Here is a 17093-nt window from a genome sequence, read left to right on the forward strand (position 1 = left end):
CCTCCGGTAGGGGTATCTCGAAAACTAAAGCACTTTTTGACCATTTGTCACTAGCCTATTAGTGTTTCAGTAGGAAATATGTAAATGCAGGAAAGAACATTGCGTTCATCTATGGGCTCTTTAAAGGACAACTTTTGACATTGGAGGGATTGGTTTAGGAACAGTTTGCCAAGTTGATCTCAACACTGGAATGCGTATTCTGTAAATCCTTACAGTATATAATTTTACACAAGAAACCTAATGTGATAAACACAGATTCTGACCTGCTTGTGAATGATCTGTATCTTTCATTAAGTCCGTTTCTCATTTTGAACTGAATGTGGATGGTTTTATAGTTTTAAGGCACACTTCTTCCTCCAGAGTGAAGTGCCTCTTTGAGTTCAGAGCGAGGCTGCGCATTAAACCATATGGTGTTCGCCACTCCACCTACACAGTCATAGTGTGGAGTAGCTACTTATTATGTTCAGTCTGAGGCCTGCTGCCTTGAATTTGCTAATGACATTTCCAGACTGTTTCTGAATGTTATTGTACTATATCTTTCTGCAGAGGAATAGAGGGAGAGACACAATCTTTCAGCAGAAGTCATATGAGGTGATCAGTGTATATTTTATAACTGACTGAGCTAAACAGAGTTGCCCATGGTTTTAGTTTAGGGTCCACTATTGGTCCATGTTTGGTCGACATGCTTAGAAATTTCAGATATTATTCTCAGCTATTCGAGAGGGTGATATTCACTACAGTCAAATAATTAATTGAAAAATTAAATGCAGTGTACTGTAAGATAACACCAGTTGGCTTGTTTTAATTTAGCATTTTGTTTTGCCTTAACTAGGCCTGCAGATTTTTTTCATTAAAAGCTATGATTTATTTTCTTTTTGTTTGGTTTATTATATTTATTTATTTATACGTTTTTTTTTTTGCCTCAACTATTTGCTCTTATTTTGTTTTGTTAAATTATTTTAGTTTTTTTGCTCAATCCAGGCCATCAGAAAAATGTTTTATTTATTATTTTTTAAAGCTCTATTTATTTATTTATTTTTATTCCCTTTTATCCCAACCAGGGGCCTGTTTCATAAAACAAGTTTACCAGATAAGCCAGGCATATTTCAAGTCTGACGTATTTTGGACCAAATCAACAGACAGTAAGTCAGACTAACTGAAATAAACCTGTTCTTTTTTTGGTAAACTTGATTTATGAAACAGGCCCCAGGTATCAGAAAAAAAAATCAAGTACGTATATTTGTTTTGTTTTGATTGTTGTTTTCCTTTGGTTCACCCTTTGATAACATCCTCTTAAATCTGAGGATTCCAAAATGCTTCTGCTCTTGGTGTGAGAATAGCAAAAGAGGGGGACACCAAATCAAAAGCGGAGGGCACTGGCTTGGGACCCCTGTGCTGGAAGTGCAGTATTTGTTGAGATTCTCCTAAATGATTTCCCAGCCTCAGCAGCTGCCCGTACGTGAATGGCTCTTTGTTCCGGCAGCTGTTTGCAGAAAGAGAGAGAGAGAGAGAGAGAGAGAGAGAGAGAGAGAGAGAGAGAGAGAGAGAGAGAGAAAGAGAGAGTGCATTCTCTCCTCACCTCACTGAGAGAAAATTAGAAAAAGGCAGAAAGATAGTAGAAAGCAAGAAGCAGAGAGAAAGCTAGAGATAGTTTCAGATGCTGATGAAGTTGTGGCTTTCGTTACTGCTCTCTTGGGGACACCCCCAGTGGAGCATGTGGTTGTTTTTAACCACTGATAAATGTTCTGATTGACATTTGAGGTTTTAATCCACCTGTGCCACTGTGCAACTTTGTGTAAGTTTTACACATATTGATTCTCCACAATACTCTGGGGTAACTGCTAAACCCATTGCCTGGTTTTGCCTCAGTAAATTAGTGTGACAAACCTGTGATGCTGTTTGAGAGTGCTATTAGCCTGCATGTGTACATGTATCTACGCACACGGTGTGGGAAGGTGCTACTTTCGTAATATGTAATCTTTACAAGCTAATGAAAAAAAAAAAAAACATCAGAGAGGCAGCAATGACGAGTTGAGTTTTGCAACAGTCACAAACTGGAGTCTTGCACACTCTGAACACTAAATTCTTAGAAATATGAAAACATTTTTTGGACTTATAATAATAAACTGTCTGAAAATAATAGAAAATTGCTTTTAAGATCAGTTTTGCTGACGTTTGGACCTACAATCACCCTTATTTACTTAAAAAACATTGAAAGTGTATTATAGAGTTGGGACGGTGGCCATGGAAAACTTTTTATTTTCACTTTTCAAAAAGTTCACTTTGTCAAAATGGAATTAAACGAACTGAATCGAGTCTGACGTGACATTTCAGAGGCTCTGAGCAGACGTAAATGTTTGAATGTCAGTGTAGAAAAGTTTGAAAGGTTTTTATGTAATGACTCAATATCTGTCATGATGCAGATGTTATGTTTATTATTGCATCATTTTCTCAGGTAGTGGACTAAGTGAAACTTAATGTGGATAATGCATGCTGTATTTAAACTCTACTGGTGTGGCATATGTTGGCTTTAGCACATCCTCTGGTGAACTTCGATTGGCCGCTTCCGCTCTCAAATTCAGTTGTGGTTGTGTTTATTAGCTGTCGTCTGTTAAAGGTGTCTAACCTGACTGTTATCTTCACTGCAGCATATGTTTTATTTTGTTATTTAAATCACTATGTATATTGAAAAGTGGCTGTTCACAGTATTTTACAGTATTTTCCTGATACTGTGAATTCTTTATGCATTAATTTTTCATTTTCTGGAGATTAGACATGTTTGAGTTATTATGAAACAAGTGTACAGTATTCAGAGTGTGACCAGGATGTAAGTTAGTTCAAGTTCACTTGTTTATTTCTATTATTTTGATTAAATGTGAGCTGTCATTTTTAAAGGAAGTCTCTTATGCTCACCAAATCTGTATTTATTAAATCAAAAGTTTTTCTTCAGTTATTTAAAATAACTTTTTAATTTGAAATATTTTCAAATGGCAAAGCTGTCTCTTCTGATACTGCAGTGGTTGTTGGATGACCTGTCTCTTTTTCTCTTTATTCCCACCATTCGCTCAATGCTTAATTAGTGGGTTGAGATTAACAAGTGCTGCCTCCTCAACCAGAGCCCTGCTGTCTCTTCCCATCTGAGCCCACAGGATGTGACATTAAGACCCTAATCCCCCGCTGCTTTGTCACTGACTGACATCTTTCTCTCTCTAGTTCTACAGAGCTAGACGTGACCGTTCAAGAAGACACCCTGCTGCTACTTTTTCTGCCACGTCTGACTTCAGGAAAGCGTTCTGTTCCAGCCATGTGGCTCACGGCACACATCCGCCCCTCCACCATCCTGTTTTTGACCCTCAGCAGCTTGGCCTCTGCAGGTAAGCGCTGTTGTCCTTGTAACCCATCATCTCTCTCCTGGGATTTTGGAATGAGAGGTCAAGAGTGAGTGAATGTAGCATGACGTTACCTTATGAAGATGAAGGAAAGACTGGGAATTTATGAGGTGTTTTAACCAGCCTTTCAAAAGTGCCTCATGATGAAGTGAATACCAGTGCTCAAGCACACTTGGGAGATTTTGATGGTTTAAAGTGTGTGTTTTATGTAAAGTGTAAATTTCTGATCACCAAGCAGTGCTAAACGCACCCCATCTGCCTTTGTTTAAACAAATAGGTAGTCTCCAAACTCATGTCATTGGTAAAGCGAAAAGCTGACATATCAAACCACTCAATGAAACAACAGTGTTTGGAACAGTGCATAGGGATGTGATTGTAGTTATTCACATAGCTAACTATAAACTACATTTTGATATAATAGACTGCGTCTGTTTTACGTCGTTTTTTTGTTTTAGTAATAGTTTCTGTTAGCTTTACTCAAAAATGGCATCTAAATTTTGTAATAGAAACATTTCGTTTGTTAAAAAGGTAAAAAATAACACCATAAATCAAAATGTAACAAAAACTCCATGGAAAACTATCCTGGATTGCTTGTGAAGACCTTAGCTCTCTACATCATAATAAGCACACCTAATACGATTCTGTAAGTTCTTTATGCTTTAGCTTTTCATTTTTGTTATAGTTAGGTATGTTTTACAAAGTTGTGAAGTCACTTGTGCATTTGTATGATTTTGTATTATTGCAAGTTCTCATTCTAAGATTATGTTGTGTATATATACTACAGTTCATAAATTATGGGGGTCAGTATTTTTTTTTTATGTTTTTGGAAGAAAACTCTTGTGCTATAGGATGTGGTATTTGAGTCAGTTACCATCATAATGTGCTTTTTTCATTTCATCTTTCATCTAAAGATTTTCATCAGTAACTTTGATGACGAAATTCACACTAAACAATATTTGACTTGATTTAGAAAACGAGGCATGTTCTTTGCAGAGACTCTTCGAAGGGCGTGTTCTCGATAAGCTTTGCTCAATGCTCATTGTCTTGACAGAGTGAGGCAGTGTTGCCTGTTTTGTCAGGCAATCACAATTTGCCCCTTGTGTTCGGAATTTCCCCGGTTCCTCCCAGCATGAGTCTTCTAGATCTGGCTGTCAGAGAGCAAAGGCCGGGGGGATTTGCATTAAGAAAGTGCTGACAGCCTCAATCTCTCAGCCTGAAACACCAGTGCCGCACGTCAGCTATGCCTCCTCTAACCCGACTCAGGCAGCTCTATCTGTGTGATTGATCAGGTCTTGTTGGCTCAGTCTCTTCAGAAGAGCGATGATTTGTTCCCCTCTGGCACAACAGCCTGACAGATAGTTGCATGACAAGAAAAAAGGGAATGTAAACAAATGGCAGCATAAAAAAAAACATAAGGAACAGGCAAAATGATGACAGTCATCAAGTCTGGGTTCTTGGGATGGATTATTTCTTATAAATTATTTATTCATTAAATAAATCACAATTAAAGGGTTAGTTCACCCAAATATGAAAATTAGGCTGCGTTATACACGCCTGAGGCATCCTTGGTGTATATGACTTTCATCTTTCATTTCAATTCAAGTTTATTTATATAGCACTTTTTTACAACTTTACTGAAAACTAAGTTTCTACAATATTTCTATTTCATCTTTTCGTTAAATCCAGTCAGATTTATATATAAAAAATGTCTTTTATCTCTCAAGTTCTATCATTGCAGTCAGCGGGTGTTGCATTGCTTCAGTCCAAAAGAAGTTAAATAAAAAGCGCCCTTCCATTAAAAAAAAAAGTATCTTACACAGCAAGAGCCTAGCAACCACCCAGAATATCCTAGAAACCAACTAGCAACACTTTAGCAAACATCTAGAACATCTAACGGACCAAATTTACGTTTTTAAACAAGACTTTTAAGTCAAGCCAGCATACATTTGTCTTTCAAACTTTTTAATCTAGTTATTACAGTTTGTTTTAGTTTTTTTTCACCTTCTTACATTTTCAAAATGTTGCCTATTTTTTTCAAAACTTTACACACAACCCAAGAATTGCACACACAAAATGCAAAATGCCTCGCATCTCTTGCAAAATCAAGCACTGCATTCAAAATAGCACAAACGCATCTCAAAAGCAAACATTTGCAAACACCTTGATCCTATAATATTAATTGTGCATTTATTGTGTTACATATAGAATTGTGTGTTGTGATTCGCAAAAAGTGTTTTATGAAATTGAAAACTGAGTCAAATGCTGAGAATAAGTACAGTTAAATGTACATATAGAATGGTGAAATTTTCATTTAATGTACTGATACTGTATTGTAATTAGATCATGATTGTTTCAGCTCTCTCTCCTCTCTCTGTTGTTAGGATGCAGAGATTCTAATTAGGGTGTCATCAGTTTTGCCACCTAATATGTAACTTGCTGTTAAACTTTTTGAGGAATGTGTCTTTGTTTTGAAAACTGAATCAATGGTTTGTGGGAAAAAGTGTTATATATGACAACTAAAATCAGTTATATATTAACAGTCGAGCAAACTGCAATACGACTTGATTCTTACCTAACTTTGCTATTAGTTTCCGTGAAGTTGCTTAAATTATGACTATATTATTATGTAATTATTTGTCCCATTTCTGTCTAAATAATTTAGCTTTTTTTGTACTTTACCAAGTTTTATATGATTATTATTTATTATGTATAATTTATTATTAATATAAATGATAAATTAATAAATAGGGTACAACATAAAATAGTCCTATAATCTATTAAATAATCAGTCTAATAATGCCTAAAAATTTAATAATTATGTCTACTAAACTCTGATAATGTATGGAATATATAAACAGACTACCCAAATTTTAATAAAACAATAGGCCTATACCTTTAGAAGCATGGATGTTTATGTAAATTATGAAAATTCTGTCATAATTTACCCAGGTTTTTCTAAACATGCATAAAGTTCTTTCTTCTATTGAACGCAAAACAAGATGCTTTAAAGAATGTGTGTAACCAAGCAGCTGCTGGTCCTCAGTAACTTCCATAGTAGCGAAAAATGGTATCAGAGTCTTACCCACATTCTTCAGAGTATCTTCTTTTATGCTTAACAGAAGAAATACATTTTTACAGGTTTGTAACAACTTGTGGGTGTGTAAACAATGACTACATTTTCCTTTTTTTTTGGGCAAGCTTTTCTGCAAACTTCGCGTTCATCATTAGTTACTGGACAGATCCATTGTTAACTTTCCCATTCAGCCCTACATCTGGAGAGCCTTGTGTTCAACGGGCAGATGTGAGCTCTAGAGGTTTTAAACCGTGCAGGTTTACTGCATGCTGTGGTTGTGTGAAAGGGCTTTAACAGTGCACGTTCTGGAGATTCCTTCACTATGGAAACAAAAAATTGATTTCATTATAATTGCGATTAGTATTATAAACAGTGCACAATGCCTATTTGTTGATTCAACTATGTGTTGGCATTTGTAAAATACGGGACAAATTGCGTCCCGTATTGATTTGATACGGGACGCATTATTTTACCTTTAAATATGGGACGATTCCATATTTTAAGGGACTGGTGGTAGCCCTAATCTGAATGGTATTAGACTTCTCTGTGGACTTCTGAGTTAGCTGAAAAGAAGTAATTATCTGATTTACGATGTACACAAAGCTGAACTGCACTCACAAATGCTGCTTTATGAGGCATTACAGGCAAGATGAAATAGAAATGAAATCAACCATTTGGACAAATCATCAGAGATTAGTGACACACAACGGAGGGGTTTGGAAAAATGAATCATTGAGCGAATCGTTTGGGAGTCGTTGAGCAAATAAGGTAAAACAAATGCATATTATAAGACAATGAAAGTGATTTTTGACCTTGCATGCATGTCAGCCTTTTGTTTGTGGACTCCCAAAACCAATATATAAACCTTTCATAACCCACATTCTTATTCCTTGCTGAAAACCAAAATGTTATTGATAACCCATAATAGGGGCACATTTTTCATCCAAAAATGAAAATTGTCATAAATTACTCAACCTCGTGTTGTTCCAAACCCGTAAGACCTTTGTTCATCTTCGATGGAGAATCTGAGAGCTCTTCGATTTAATAAAAAAAAATCGTAATTTGTGTTCCGAAGATAAACAAAGGAATTATGGGTTTTGAACAACATGAGGGTGTGTAATTAATGACAGTTTTCATTTTTGGGTGAACTAACCCTTTAACATGGCTATAACAAGTGACCGCACATGAGCCTTCATTAGGGTTTGATATGGTTATATACAGTTTTAAGAGCTGCTTTTTGAATAATGTTTATTAAAAAGTAGTAACACGTAACACTAACAGAAAGTGAGATTGGGCTGCTCACAGTGGAACGGTTTCTGTTAGTGATGGTGAAGCAGGAGGACAATGGCCACTGTATCAGTACGTCCCTTGAGTTTAGTGTAGTTTTGCCTGAAAACATTCCCACCTACCGCTTCCTTTAGCGCTCTTGAGCAAGCATTGTTGCTTTGCACTTTATATTTGTACTTTCTCAGACATTTTGGCACATTTACCTCGAGGGCATTTATTGAGGCTCTTCCTTTAAAGTTTATTTTGTAGTATTGTTGACAAAGCTGTCCCAAACCCTTGTCTACGGTGATGTTGATTTTGATAAATCGGAGTCTAAACAAACTTCATGAGTGCCAGATCTTGGCATGCTCAATATTTGTCTTGAACTCAATCTTTTTCCTTTTGTTTTAGAGCATAACGGCCTGCCTCAGAGACTTCCTGAAGTCTCTTGTTTTCTAAAAACTAGGACATTATCTAATCTGCCGCATCAAAGTGTCTGCAGCCCTGAGCCCTTTCCGCATGGACTTCAGATCACTGCCAGTCACAACCTGTGTTCAGCTCTAGTCATCTGATTATAAAGATGACAGAGGTGTGATATATGAACATCTCATGTCTTTTGAGACCTTGTCACCAAAACGTCTCTTCTTCAATGCTGTGTGTCCTGTGACAGTGGAGAAATGTGTAATCTATATGACGAAACAGGAAGAAGATATGTCTCAGTGCGTCCCAGGATGGTTCTAACTCATGTGACAAGACTCATGCAGCAAGCTAAGACCAGAAATAGTTCCACATTGTCATTAATATACATACTTGACATCTTGGACCACAAATAAATAGACTGATATAAATTTTGCCAACCAGTTTATTCCTGCCTGAAAAGCAAAATGTTATTGATAGTGTAAAAAACATCAACTTTGAAGCACATGCTGATTGATGGACTAGCATTACTCAACATTACTCACTAACTTCCAGCAACACTACATTCAAAGAAGGTAAAATAGTAAAAAAAACTTTATAATAGTTCATTTTCATGGAACCGAAAAATTCTTAACAATACCCAACCATACTTAGACAGATCCGTATACTGTAATAAATGTTGCATTTTGATATTTTCAACCTTTGAATTAAGTTGACAGTAAGTAATAAACGTTATTGAGCATTGAGTAGTTGAGTTTTGTGCATTTTTCCTTACCACTATTTTTTAATAGTTGTTTAATGGTTTTAATGGAACAGGAATCGGAACCGGAAAATTTCTAACAATTCCTAACCCTATCGAACACAAAATTTTTATTAAAATCAGAGGATGACCACAAGTTATGTGACTTATATAACTTTTTGTTATTGTGTATGTTGTTATTTTATTATAATTTTTTTGGGAGCTTTACAGCCTGGTCCCCATCCACTTTAATTGTATGGAATAGAGCAGCTTGAACATTTACTTAAATATCTCTGTTAGTCTCCCATCGAAGAAAAAGTATACATATGTAAAATGTTGAATATATGATGCTTGAATTTTCTTTTTTTGGATTAGCTTTCTTTTTTAAAAAGTGTTTTTAAATAAGCTGTTCTTCATTTTCTCTTTCTCATTCTCTCTTTTCATCCCTTCATTTGTCAGACATTCCCTTCTAAGCACTTTTTGTACGTCTGAGTTGCCTTTTTTTGGCGTCTCATTTTGCCAAGCTGCTGTAGATTCCTAGTAACAGCCTGTTATTATGGGATGGCACGGCTGTTGGAAGCCCTCAGGTTTCACTGGTTTGGTGGAGAAAGGAGCAGAAATCCTTCCAGAAATTAATTTGCAGCACTTGCCAAAAACAGCTCTTGCAGGATGCTGGTTACGCCGAGGGCCGAGCGTGTGGCCTGTGGGGCGGCTGCAGGAACACGCGTCTGCTCATGTAACTGGGCGAAACGCCTCGCTTTTCTCTCAGCGCTCCATCATTTTTATCCTCCCACGGCTCACAGGGATGAATGACAGTTTGTCGTGCCCGTAGGCCCCATGCAGATCATTCTTCTTTCCTTCCATCCTGTCATGTGACAAAGACATGAATAGAATCAGTGCTGAAAGGTGAGTTTACAGAAATATACCCGCAGTTATATTCAGCTCCATGAAAAGCTTTAAATGGATCAGTCCTTCTTCCTCATTTAAAAGCAATAAAGGCTTGTGGTGCTTGGGAGACCAATGACCCAAAACTGTAAATAAACTATATCAAAGCATGGCTCTACAATAGTCATGGCCCAAGGCCAGTGGTAAACAAATGTAGGTAGTTGTCCTGTCAGGTGTGTTTCACTAAGTTCAGTGATAATGTACATGTGTTTTTATGTCTTAAACATAAAAATATGTTTTCTAGGAGGTTTTGATCAATACTTACAATTTTTAAAACCCAATTGTGAATTTAATTTATAGTGGGAAAATTATTTAAAGTTCTAATTTTTCTGTATAATTGTGTATGTACAGTGTGTGTGTGTGTGTGTGTGTGTGTGTGTGTGTGTGTGTGTATATATATATATATATATGTAGTAGTCTTTATAGTTGTGTAATTTCAGAATAATTAGAATAATGAATTATGACAAGAACTCTGAGTTAAACTGTGTCAGAACAAATTAATTTTGATAATATCAGATTACTTTGATATAAAGGAAGGCTATGTAAAGGATAACAATTAACCACAAATTATTCAGCTGTTAAATTTAAGTACACAGTTAGATAATACCAATTTAGGTCAACCAGTTACCAAGCAATGCTTAATTTTGGTCAGTCTGTGGGCAATTAGCAATTAAAGAAAACATTTAAGCAAAACATGGTCAGGTCAAAGTGTCCCAATATTTTTGTTCCCAGCATTTTTTAGTTTTACTGGTAGTCCACTGTATGAAGAATTTTTGGGTATAATCACAGTTAATTTACAACAGTTTTCCGGCACCCAATAGTAAACAAATCCAAAAAATTATATCTGGTGTCTGAATAATTTTTGGTTTGACTGATTGTGTACACACACACACACACACACACACACACACACACACACACACAATATTGGCAGTTAAAAAAAAAAGAATAATATTAAGGGGAAAATATCCTATTATTGAGCCCTTCTGGGTAAAAGACTTGTTTGTTTAGTCTCTTGCTCTGAGAAACGACACCAAACAGCATTTTATTTTCATCATCTCATTTAAAATGACTCGTCTGCTTTCCCTCTCATATGAACTAGGCACAAAATCAGACAGACTATAATAGTGCCTCTCCAAATGTTTGAGGACAAATGATCTATGTGCTGTTTTATGGTTTGTGTGACTGACTACGTCTAAATGTGCGTACGTCTGTGTGTGTGTATATGAGGGCTGCCAAATTGTATTGCACAACCGCTGCAATCTGAGCCGCGGTGCTGTGGAGGAAGAGCGATCCAAACCACCACACTCCACGCGCTGCTCTCAACTGGAAGGAGGGAGAGAGAGATCTCCTTCCTAAACCATATGTTGCTGTGTGATTTAAGTGTTAGTAACCAGACTCCTTCACTGCTCTTGTGTTGGCACGAGGGAGAGGTGTAGGGATGTTTACATAGCAACAGCAAGCCACCATTGGCTTAATTACAGGTTACTGCATTCTACACCGCGGCTCGCAATCTCTCCGAGTCAGTCTGATACTCTCTCTCTATCTCTTTCCCCTCCACCACAACCGTTATGCCAGTAAGTGAGTGTGTGGACGACCTCAGCCAGGAACCTAATGGAGAACAGCTGGGGTGACCCTGCATTTTCCATTGTGTTTCATAGAGTGCAGGGAAAAAAAAGATAACGAAAAACACAGGCCACACGATTTGGAGAGGTCTAGGGAGTGTGCCGTGAATTCATTGAAAAAGACGGGAAGAATCATAGCTACGGTTAACTCCTTTTATACCGGCTGTGCGAAGAACAAGTAGCTAAAACTGCCTGAAGAAATCTGAAATATCTTTATACAATTTATATGAATCTATATAAAAGAATTACTCCTACTACAAGACATGGGCAAATATCTACAGTCCCATTTACACAGCATTTTGACACAGAATATTTGTACTCTGTGTTTTTCAGTTTTTTTTTTCACCTCTTGAGATATCAAGTGACATTTCTTGTGATTTCAACGTAAGAAGATTTTTTGAGATCTTGACTTTAAAGTATTTTTTGGTTCTTAGTCTAAGTTACCATTTGTGACAGTTGATAAGCAGTTGTTTTCTTTTTTAATAAAATGTATTGTGAAAAGGCAGTGGTGTGATGTAACAAAATAATAATAGTTTGTTACAGTACTTAAGTATTTTTTTTGGGGAGTATCTGCACTTGAGATTTTATATTTCTGCCAACTTTTACTCCACTACATTTACTTATTAAAATGTATACTTATACTCCGATACATTTGTCCAAAGCATGTTTGTTACTTACTACAAAATAAATTAATAAGAAACAGACTGCAGGAATGCAGATTTGACGAATCAGTGGTCTGGCATCTGCAAAAAAAACAAGTGTTCGCACAACTGTGGTCGATTTAATTTTCCTCTTAAGTCGAGGCTGGGGTGTGCTGTGCGATATACAGTATATCATCTGTGATAATATGGTAAGTGTTGTTGTTATGATGTGCGATCTGACATTATCAAGTACCGTATTTTTCGGGCTATAAGTCGCATTTATTTAGAACCAAGAACCGATAGAAAACATTACCGTCTACAGCCGCGAGAGGGCGCTCTCTGTTTTCAGTGTTAGACTACAGGTGCACTGAGCAGCATAGAGCGCCCTCTCGCGGCTGTAGACGGTAATGTTTTCTCTTGGATCATTTCTCTTGGTTCATGTCAAATTAATTTTGATAAATAAGTCGCACCTGACTATAAGTCGCAGGACCAGCCAAACTATGAAAAAAAATGCGACTTATAGTCCGGAAAATACGGTAGGCTATATCACCAAAACAAGCACAGAGTGCATGCATGGGATTTAATAGTCTATTAAAGTACAAAATTTAAGGCATTCTAAATTGTAGATGGCAAAAATGCTTCTGTATGCTTTTTATATTCATATAATTTAATATAGCTTATTTTTAAACTATATCACATAATGAGTGCCATTTTTCGCCAGATATCAGCATAACAAATTGAATAATCATTTTATACAAGTTTAATGAAAGACACTAAGTACAAGTGCTTCTTATTCTTACCCAAAGATACAAAATGGAAGGAGTTAAAACTGAACACAATCTTGCTTCACAAGCTGTGTATAAACATTATATACACTATATTTACATGTACTTTTACTTTCAATACTTAAGTATGTTTAATATAAAAAAACACTTTTTACTTAAGTACAACATATCAAATACTTTAAGACTTTTACTCAAGTAATATTCTGAACATTGACTTCAACTTCTACAGTCATTTTCTGGTAAGATATCTGTACTTTTTCTTGAGTATGGCTTTCAGGTACTTTATCCACCACTGTGAAAAGGCATGTACATGTAAGGTTACATTTTGACTCAGAGGCCCCCCATTGACAATAACAATATTTGCCCATCATGGCAGTTCAGGTTATTAATGATTTACTGGATGCAGATTAAGGATAATGATTTTTATGAATATTTTGCTCATAATATAAAAAATTGCCATCTTCTTACAGTATATCCAGGTTTTTAATTAAATATTATTTTATATTGTAGAATTGTGAATAAAAATGGTCACACTGCTGTATTGATAGAAAACATATATGATCTGTCTTATTATTAAAAATGAAGTCTGAAAGTATTATGTAGAATTATGAGCATCACCTTAGTACTGTATTGTGGAGGAATGCGTGATTCATTAGCATAATGAAGTTTATTATGGCCACAGTTTTGCATGCATACTTTGCCTCAGGCAACAGACGTTTCTTTGCAGATTTTTCCGTTCGATCCCATCCAACTGACAGTCCTGTTTACTGAGCTTGATTCTCTCTGCACGTCAGCGTAGGTGATGAGGAGTCTCTCACTCAGACATTGGACGGTTCTGAGATATTTATGCTGTGGCTTGCTTTTCCTGGCTATCGCCTTTATATTCTCCTGACCTTTCCAACCTTTAAGATATGTTTCTGAAAGACCTCAAAGATTGATTTTTTTTTTTTTTTTTGGAAAGTATAATCAGATTTCCAGGAGTTGTCGATCTAGGCAGTGAATACTTGATAAATAGAGCATTTTAGGGTTAGAGATGTGAACAAACCCTAATCCTGAGTGGTTACCTTCAGTGCAGGACACCTCAAATCATGTGGCATGTTGGGGAGAGGGGTCTTGTTTTATAATGATTTTTGCCTGATGAACAATAAAGCGGATGAAAAGATTCTGTATTTAGTGACTCATAGTGACTTTACAACCTAGGCTTATTGGAAAGACCAAACATTTCTGCAAAAAAGTATTACACTTTTACATTTTAAAACAGTCTTATACTAAAATGTTTTATTTGACAAAATCCGTCAACATTTATTACATTGATTTTTGTACTTATTGCAGAAGTTCGGAAATGCATTATGAAAAATAATGTACCACCTACAATAAACCCTACTCTAAACTGTGCGTGATTATTTTATAGTGATTAATGTTTCACTTTCAGAAAATTGACCACCATTAACTTGCACTACCAGTCAAAAGTTTTTGAACAGTAAGATTTTTTATGTTTTTAAAAAAGTATTTTCTGCTCAATAAGCTTGCATTTATTTGATCCAATGTACAGCAAAAGCATTAACATTTTTCAATATTTTTACTATTCAAAATAACTGCTTTCTATTTAAAAAAAAATATTTTCTTTGATTTCAAAGCTGAATTTTTAGCATCATTACTCTTGTCACATGTGTCTTCACAAATTTTTCTAATATTCTGATTTGCTGCTCAAAAAGCATTTATTATTATTGTTATGATGAAAGCTGAGTATATTTTTTTCAGGTTTCTTTGATAAACAGAAAGTTGGCAAAAAACTTTTGACTGGTAGTGTATATTAACACCCTAGTAACCACATATAAATGATATTGCTTTTTCCTATTTTTGTTGTGCCTTCAACTAATATGCAACAAATGTGTCCAGTTTACAGGATTCTGCCGTGTCCCATAGTCGCAGATGCAATGATAGATAATGATCAGTCCTCAGGGGTGTCCTGACTGCCAAAGCCAGCTATGTAATTGTGAAAATTCAGCAATGAAATAAGCACAATGGAAGGGCCACATTTTTTCTCAGTGTTGTTTGTTGACATGTAGACTTTTGTTGCTATGTGTGTGGGTTTGTCTGAGAATAAGTTTCAGTATAACTACAGCTAAGGAAGATGTGTCAAGTGAGTACAAAATCACAAAATAAGTTAAATGTGCTTTATTTAATGCGAAATGCATTTTTCACTGCTTTTCTTCATGCAAAGTTTACAGACCCAACTAATCGATGATACAAATTGGTGCAACCCGACTGATGAGGATGTCATCCTGATTCTAGCCATCAGAACTCCACACTTTATCCAACCTTTTGTATCTCCTCCCATCTGCTGAGTCCCAAAGACTGTTGTGTGCAAGCAAGAAGGAGGCCTGACTTCTCCTGACTTCTGACTTGTCTTTAATTGACTGCCTGCTCTTTGACCTTAAAAGGGATGATGGTATGCCCTCTGAGTGTTTTACTGCTTCTGAAACACTGATTCTCTTGCTCATGCCCTCAACATGCTTTTCCTCTCACACTCACACTTGACCTTTATTTCCTGTGTGCCCACTCTGACAGACCTGTCATGGGTGTCATCAATCACTGAGATAGCTGGGCCAATGAAGTGAATATAAAAAATTACACTTTTATTTTATTATGGTTTTACTTTTGCTTTACTGTTGCTTTACATTCTCCATTCTGTTTACTGTAACATTGTTTTTTGGTGACAGTAACACTGCTAATAGGTTACGATCTGCAGAATATTTATATATGAGTGTGAATGTTGGATATAGCTGCATTTCTACGAGAGGTATGATATTTCGTTGTATGCTACATGCAGTGACAATAAAGGTATTCAGGTCAATTCAGTTCAATATTATGTCACATTTAATTTTATTTCATTTCATTTAAGTGCCACAAAATGTCTGAAATTGTCATTTATTTTGTTATAATTTTCCACCATTTACACTGCAGTTCAAAAGTTTGAGATCAGTAGGTTTTTTTATGTTTTTATTTTTATGGACTCTCATTATGGTTATCAAGGCTGTAATTTATTCAATACAAAAAAATAAAATAAATAAATACAAGTAATATTGTGAAATATTACTGCAATTCCTATTTTTATATACAAAAAAATATTGATTTCTTTAAAAAGAAAGAAAAAACTTAATGACTCCAAACTTTTCAATAGTAGTGTATTTTGTAAAACAAAATCTATGTTATGCATAAACATGGATCTTTTTTTAAACTTTTTACCTATCAAAGAATCCTGAAAATAGTACCCTAAATTAATAGTAAATTATAAATATAATTTGCAGTAATATATTACAAAATGTTTTTTTTGTGGTCTGTATTTTTGATCTAGTAGATACAGCCTTGGTGAGCATAAGATTAAAAAAAACATAAAAATTGTTACTGATCCCAAACTTATGAGCAGCAGTTTCATTTACAAAGATTATGAAGCTAAAAACACCACAGGCAGTCCACATGTGTTCACTACATTAGGAAATGCGTCTATCTGAAGGCGTCCCCTTCAGTGGCCTCCGCTCGTTTCAGCTCTTTCGGAAGGTTTGGATCGTATCTTCAGAGGGAATGAGGCGGCTCTCACCGCTGACTGGAGAAACATGACGTCTTTGTTTATCTGAGGAGAGTCCTAGTAGATGAGCTGCCGTGGAGGGGAGAAGAATCCCTGTCCAAATAGCCACAGGACTTGGAGTGTTTACTCTGATATTGGACCCTCTCCTTCCCTGTTTACGTGCTACAGATAACAGTTGCCTCAAGTTTATTCAGGTGCTGTTATAGAGGAGACTCTTCTGCGTGTTGCTTTGTGAACAGTACAGATAATATTTAGCCAAACTTAACTCCCAAGAAATCTTCAATAAGTAATATATTCTGTCCAGGAATTCCTTATACGTTCAAATATGAAATGTAGTTCTTTAGTGTATTCAAGGACCTCAGAGAAAGACGTTAGGACAGTGTTTACTGATTAAAAGCAAAAAAAAAACTCTATTAAAAATGAGTGAACAGGCTTTCCCCTTTGTGCACCCCTTTGTTAAAGAGTCAGCAGTTGTGCTGTTCCTTTGCTGACAATGCAGTGAGGTCAGAGGAATGTTTAGTTTGCTATTACGGTAAGAGGCGCTGCAGGGAACAAGCTGTACAAGTATCATGGTAAAGTACTCTTTCCCTGCCTGACTTAACGGAAGACTATTTTCTACCACTC

The 17093-nt window shown here is 36.0% G+C and overlaps 1 protein-coding gene across 2 annotated transcripts in view; it reads left to right on the forward strand.

Annotated features, from left to right (window-relative positions):
• LOC113098461 (transforming growth factor beta receptor type 3-like) overlaps window positions 1-17093 on the forward strand; it is a 109161-nt gene that overhangs the window by 13113 nt on the left and 78955 nt on the right. For both annotated transcript variants that reach the window (XM_026263573.1, XM_026263565.1), the window contains one exon: window positions 3214-3374. In XM_026263573.1, coding sequence (XP_026119358.1) covers window positions 3305-3374 — 70 coding nt within the window. In that variant the 5' untranslated portion in view covers window positions 3214-3304. The remainder of the gene's footprint in view (window positions 1-3213; window positions 3375-17093) is intronic.

Source organism: Carassius auratus, chromosome 6 (assembly GCF_003368295.1).
Source record: "Carassius auratus strain Wakin chromosome 6, ASM336829v1, whole genome shotgun sequence".
NCBI lineage: Eukaryota > Metazoa > Chordata > Actinopteri > Cypriniformes > Cyprinidae > Carassius > Carassius auratus.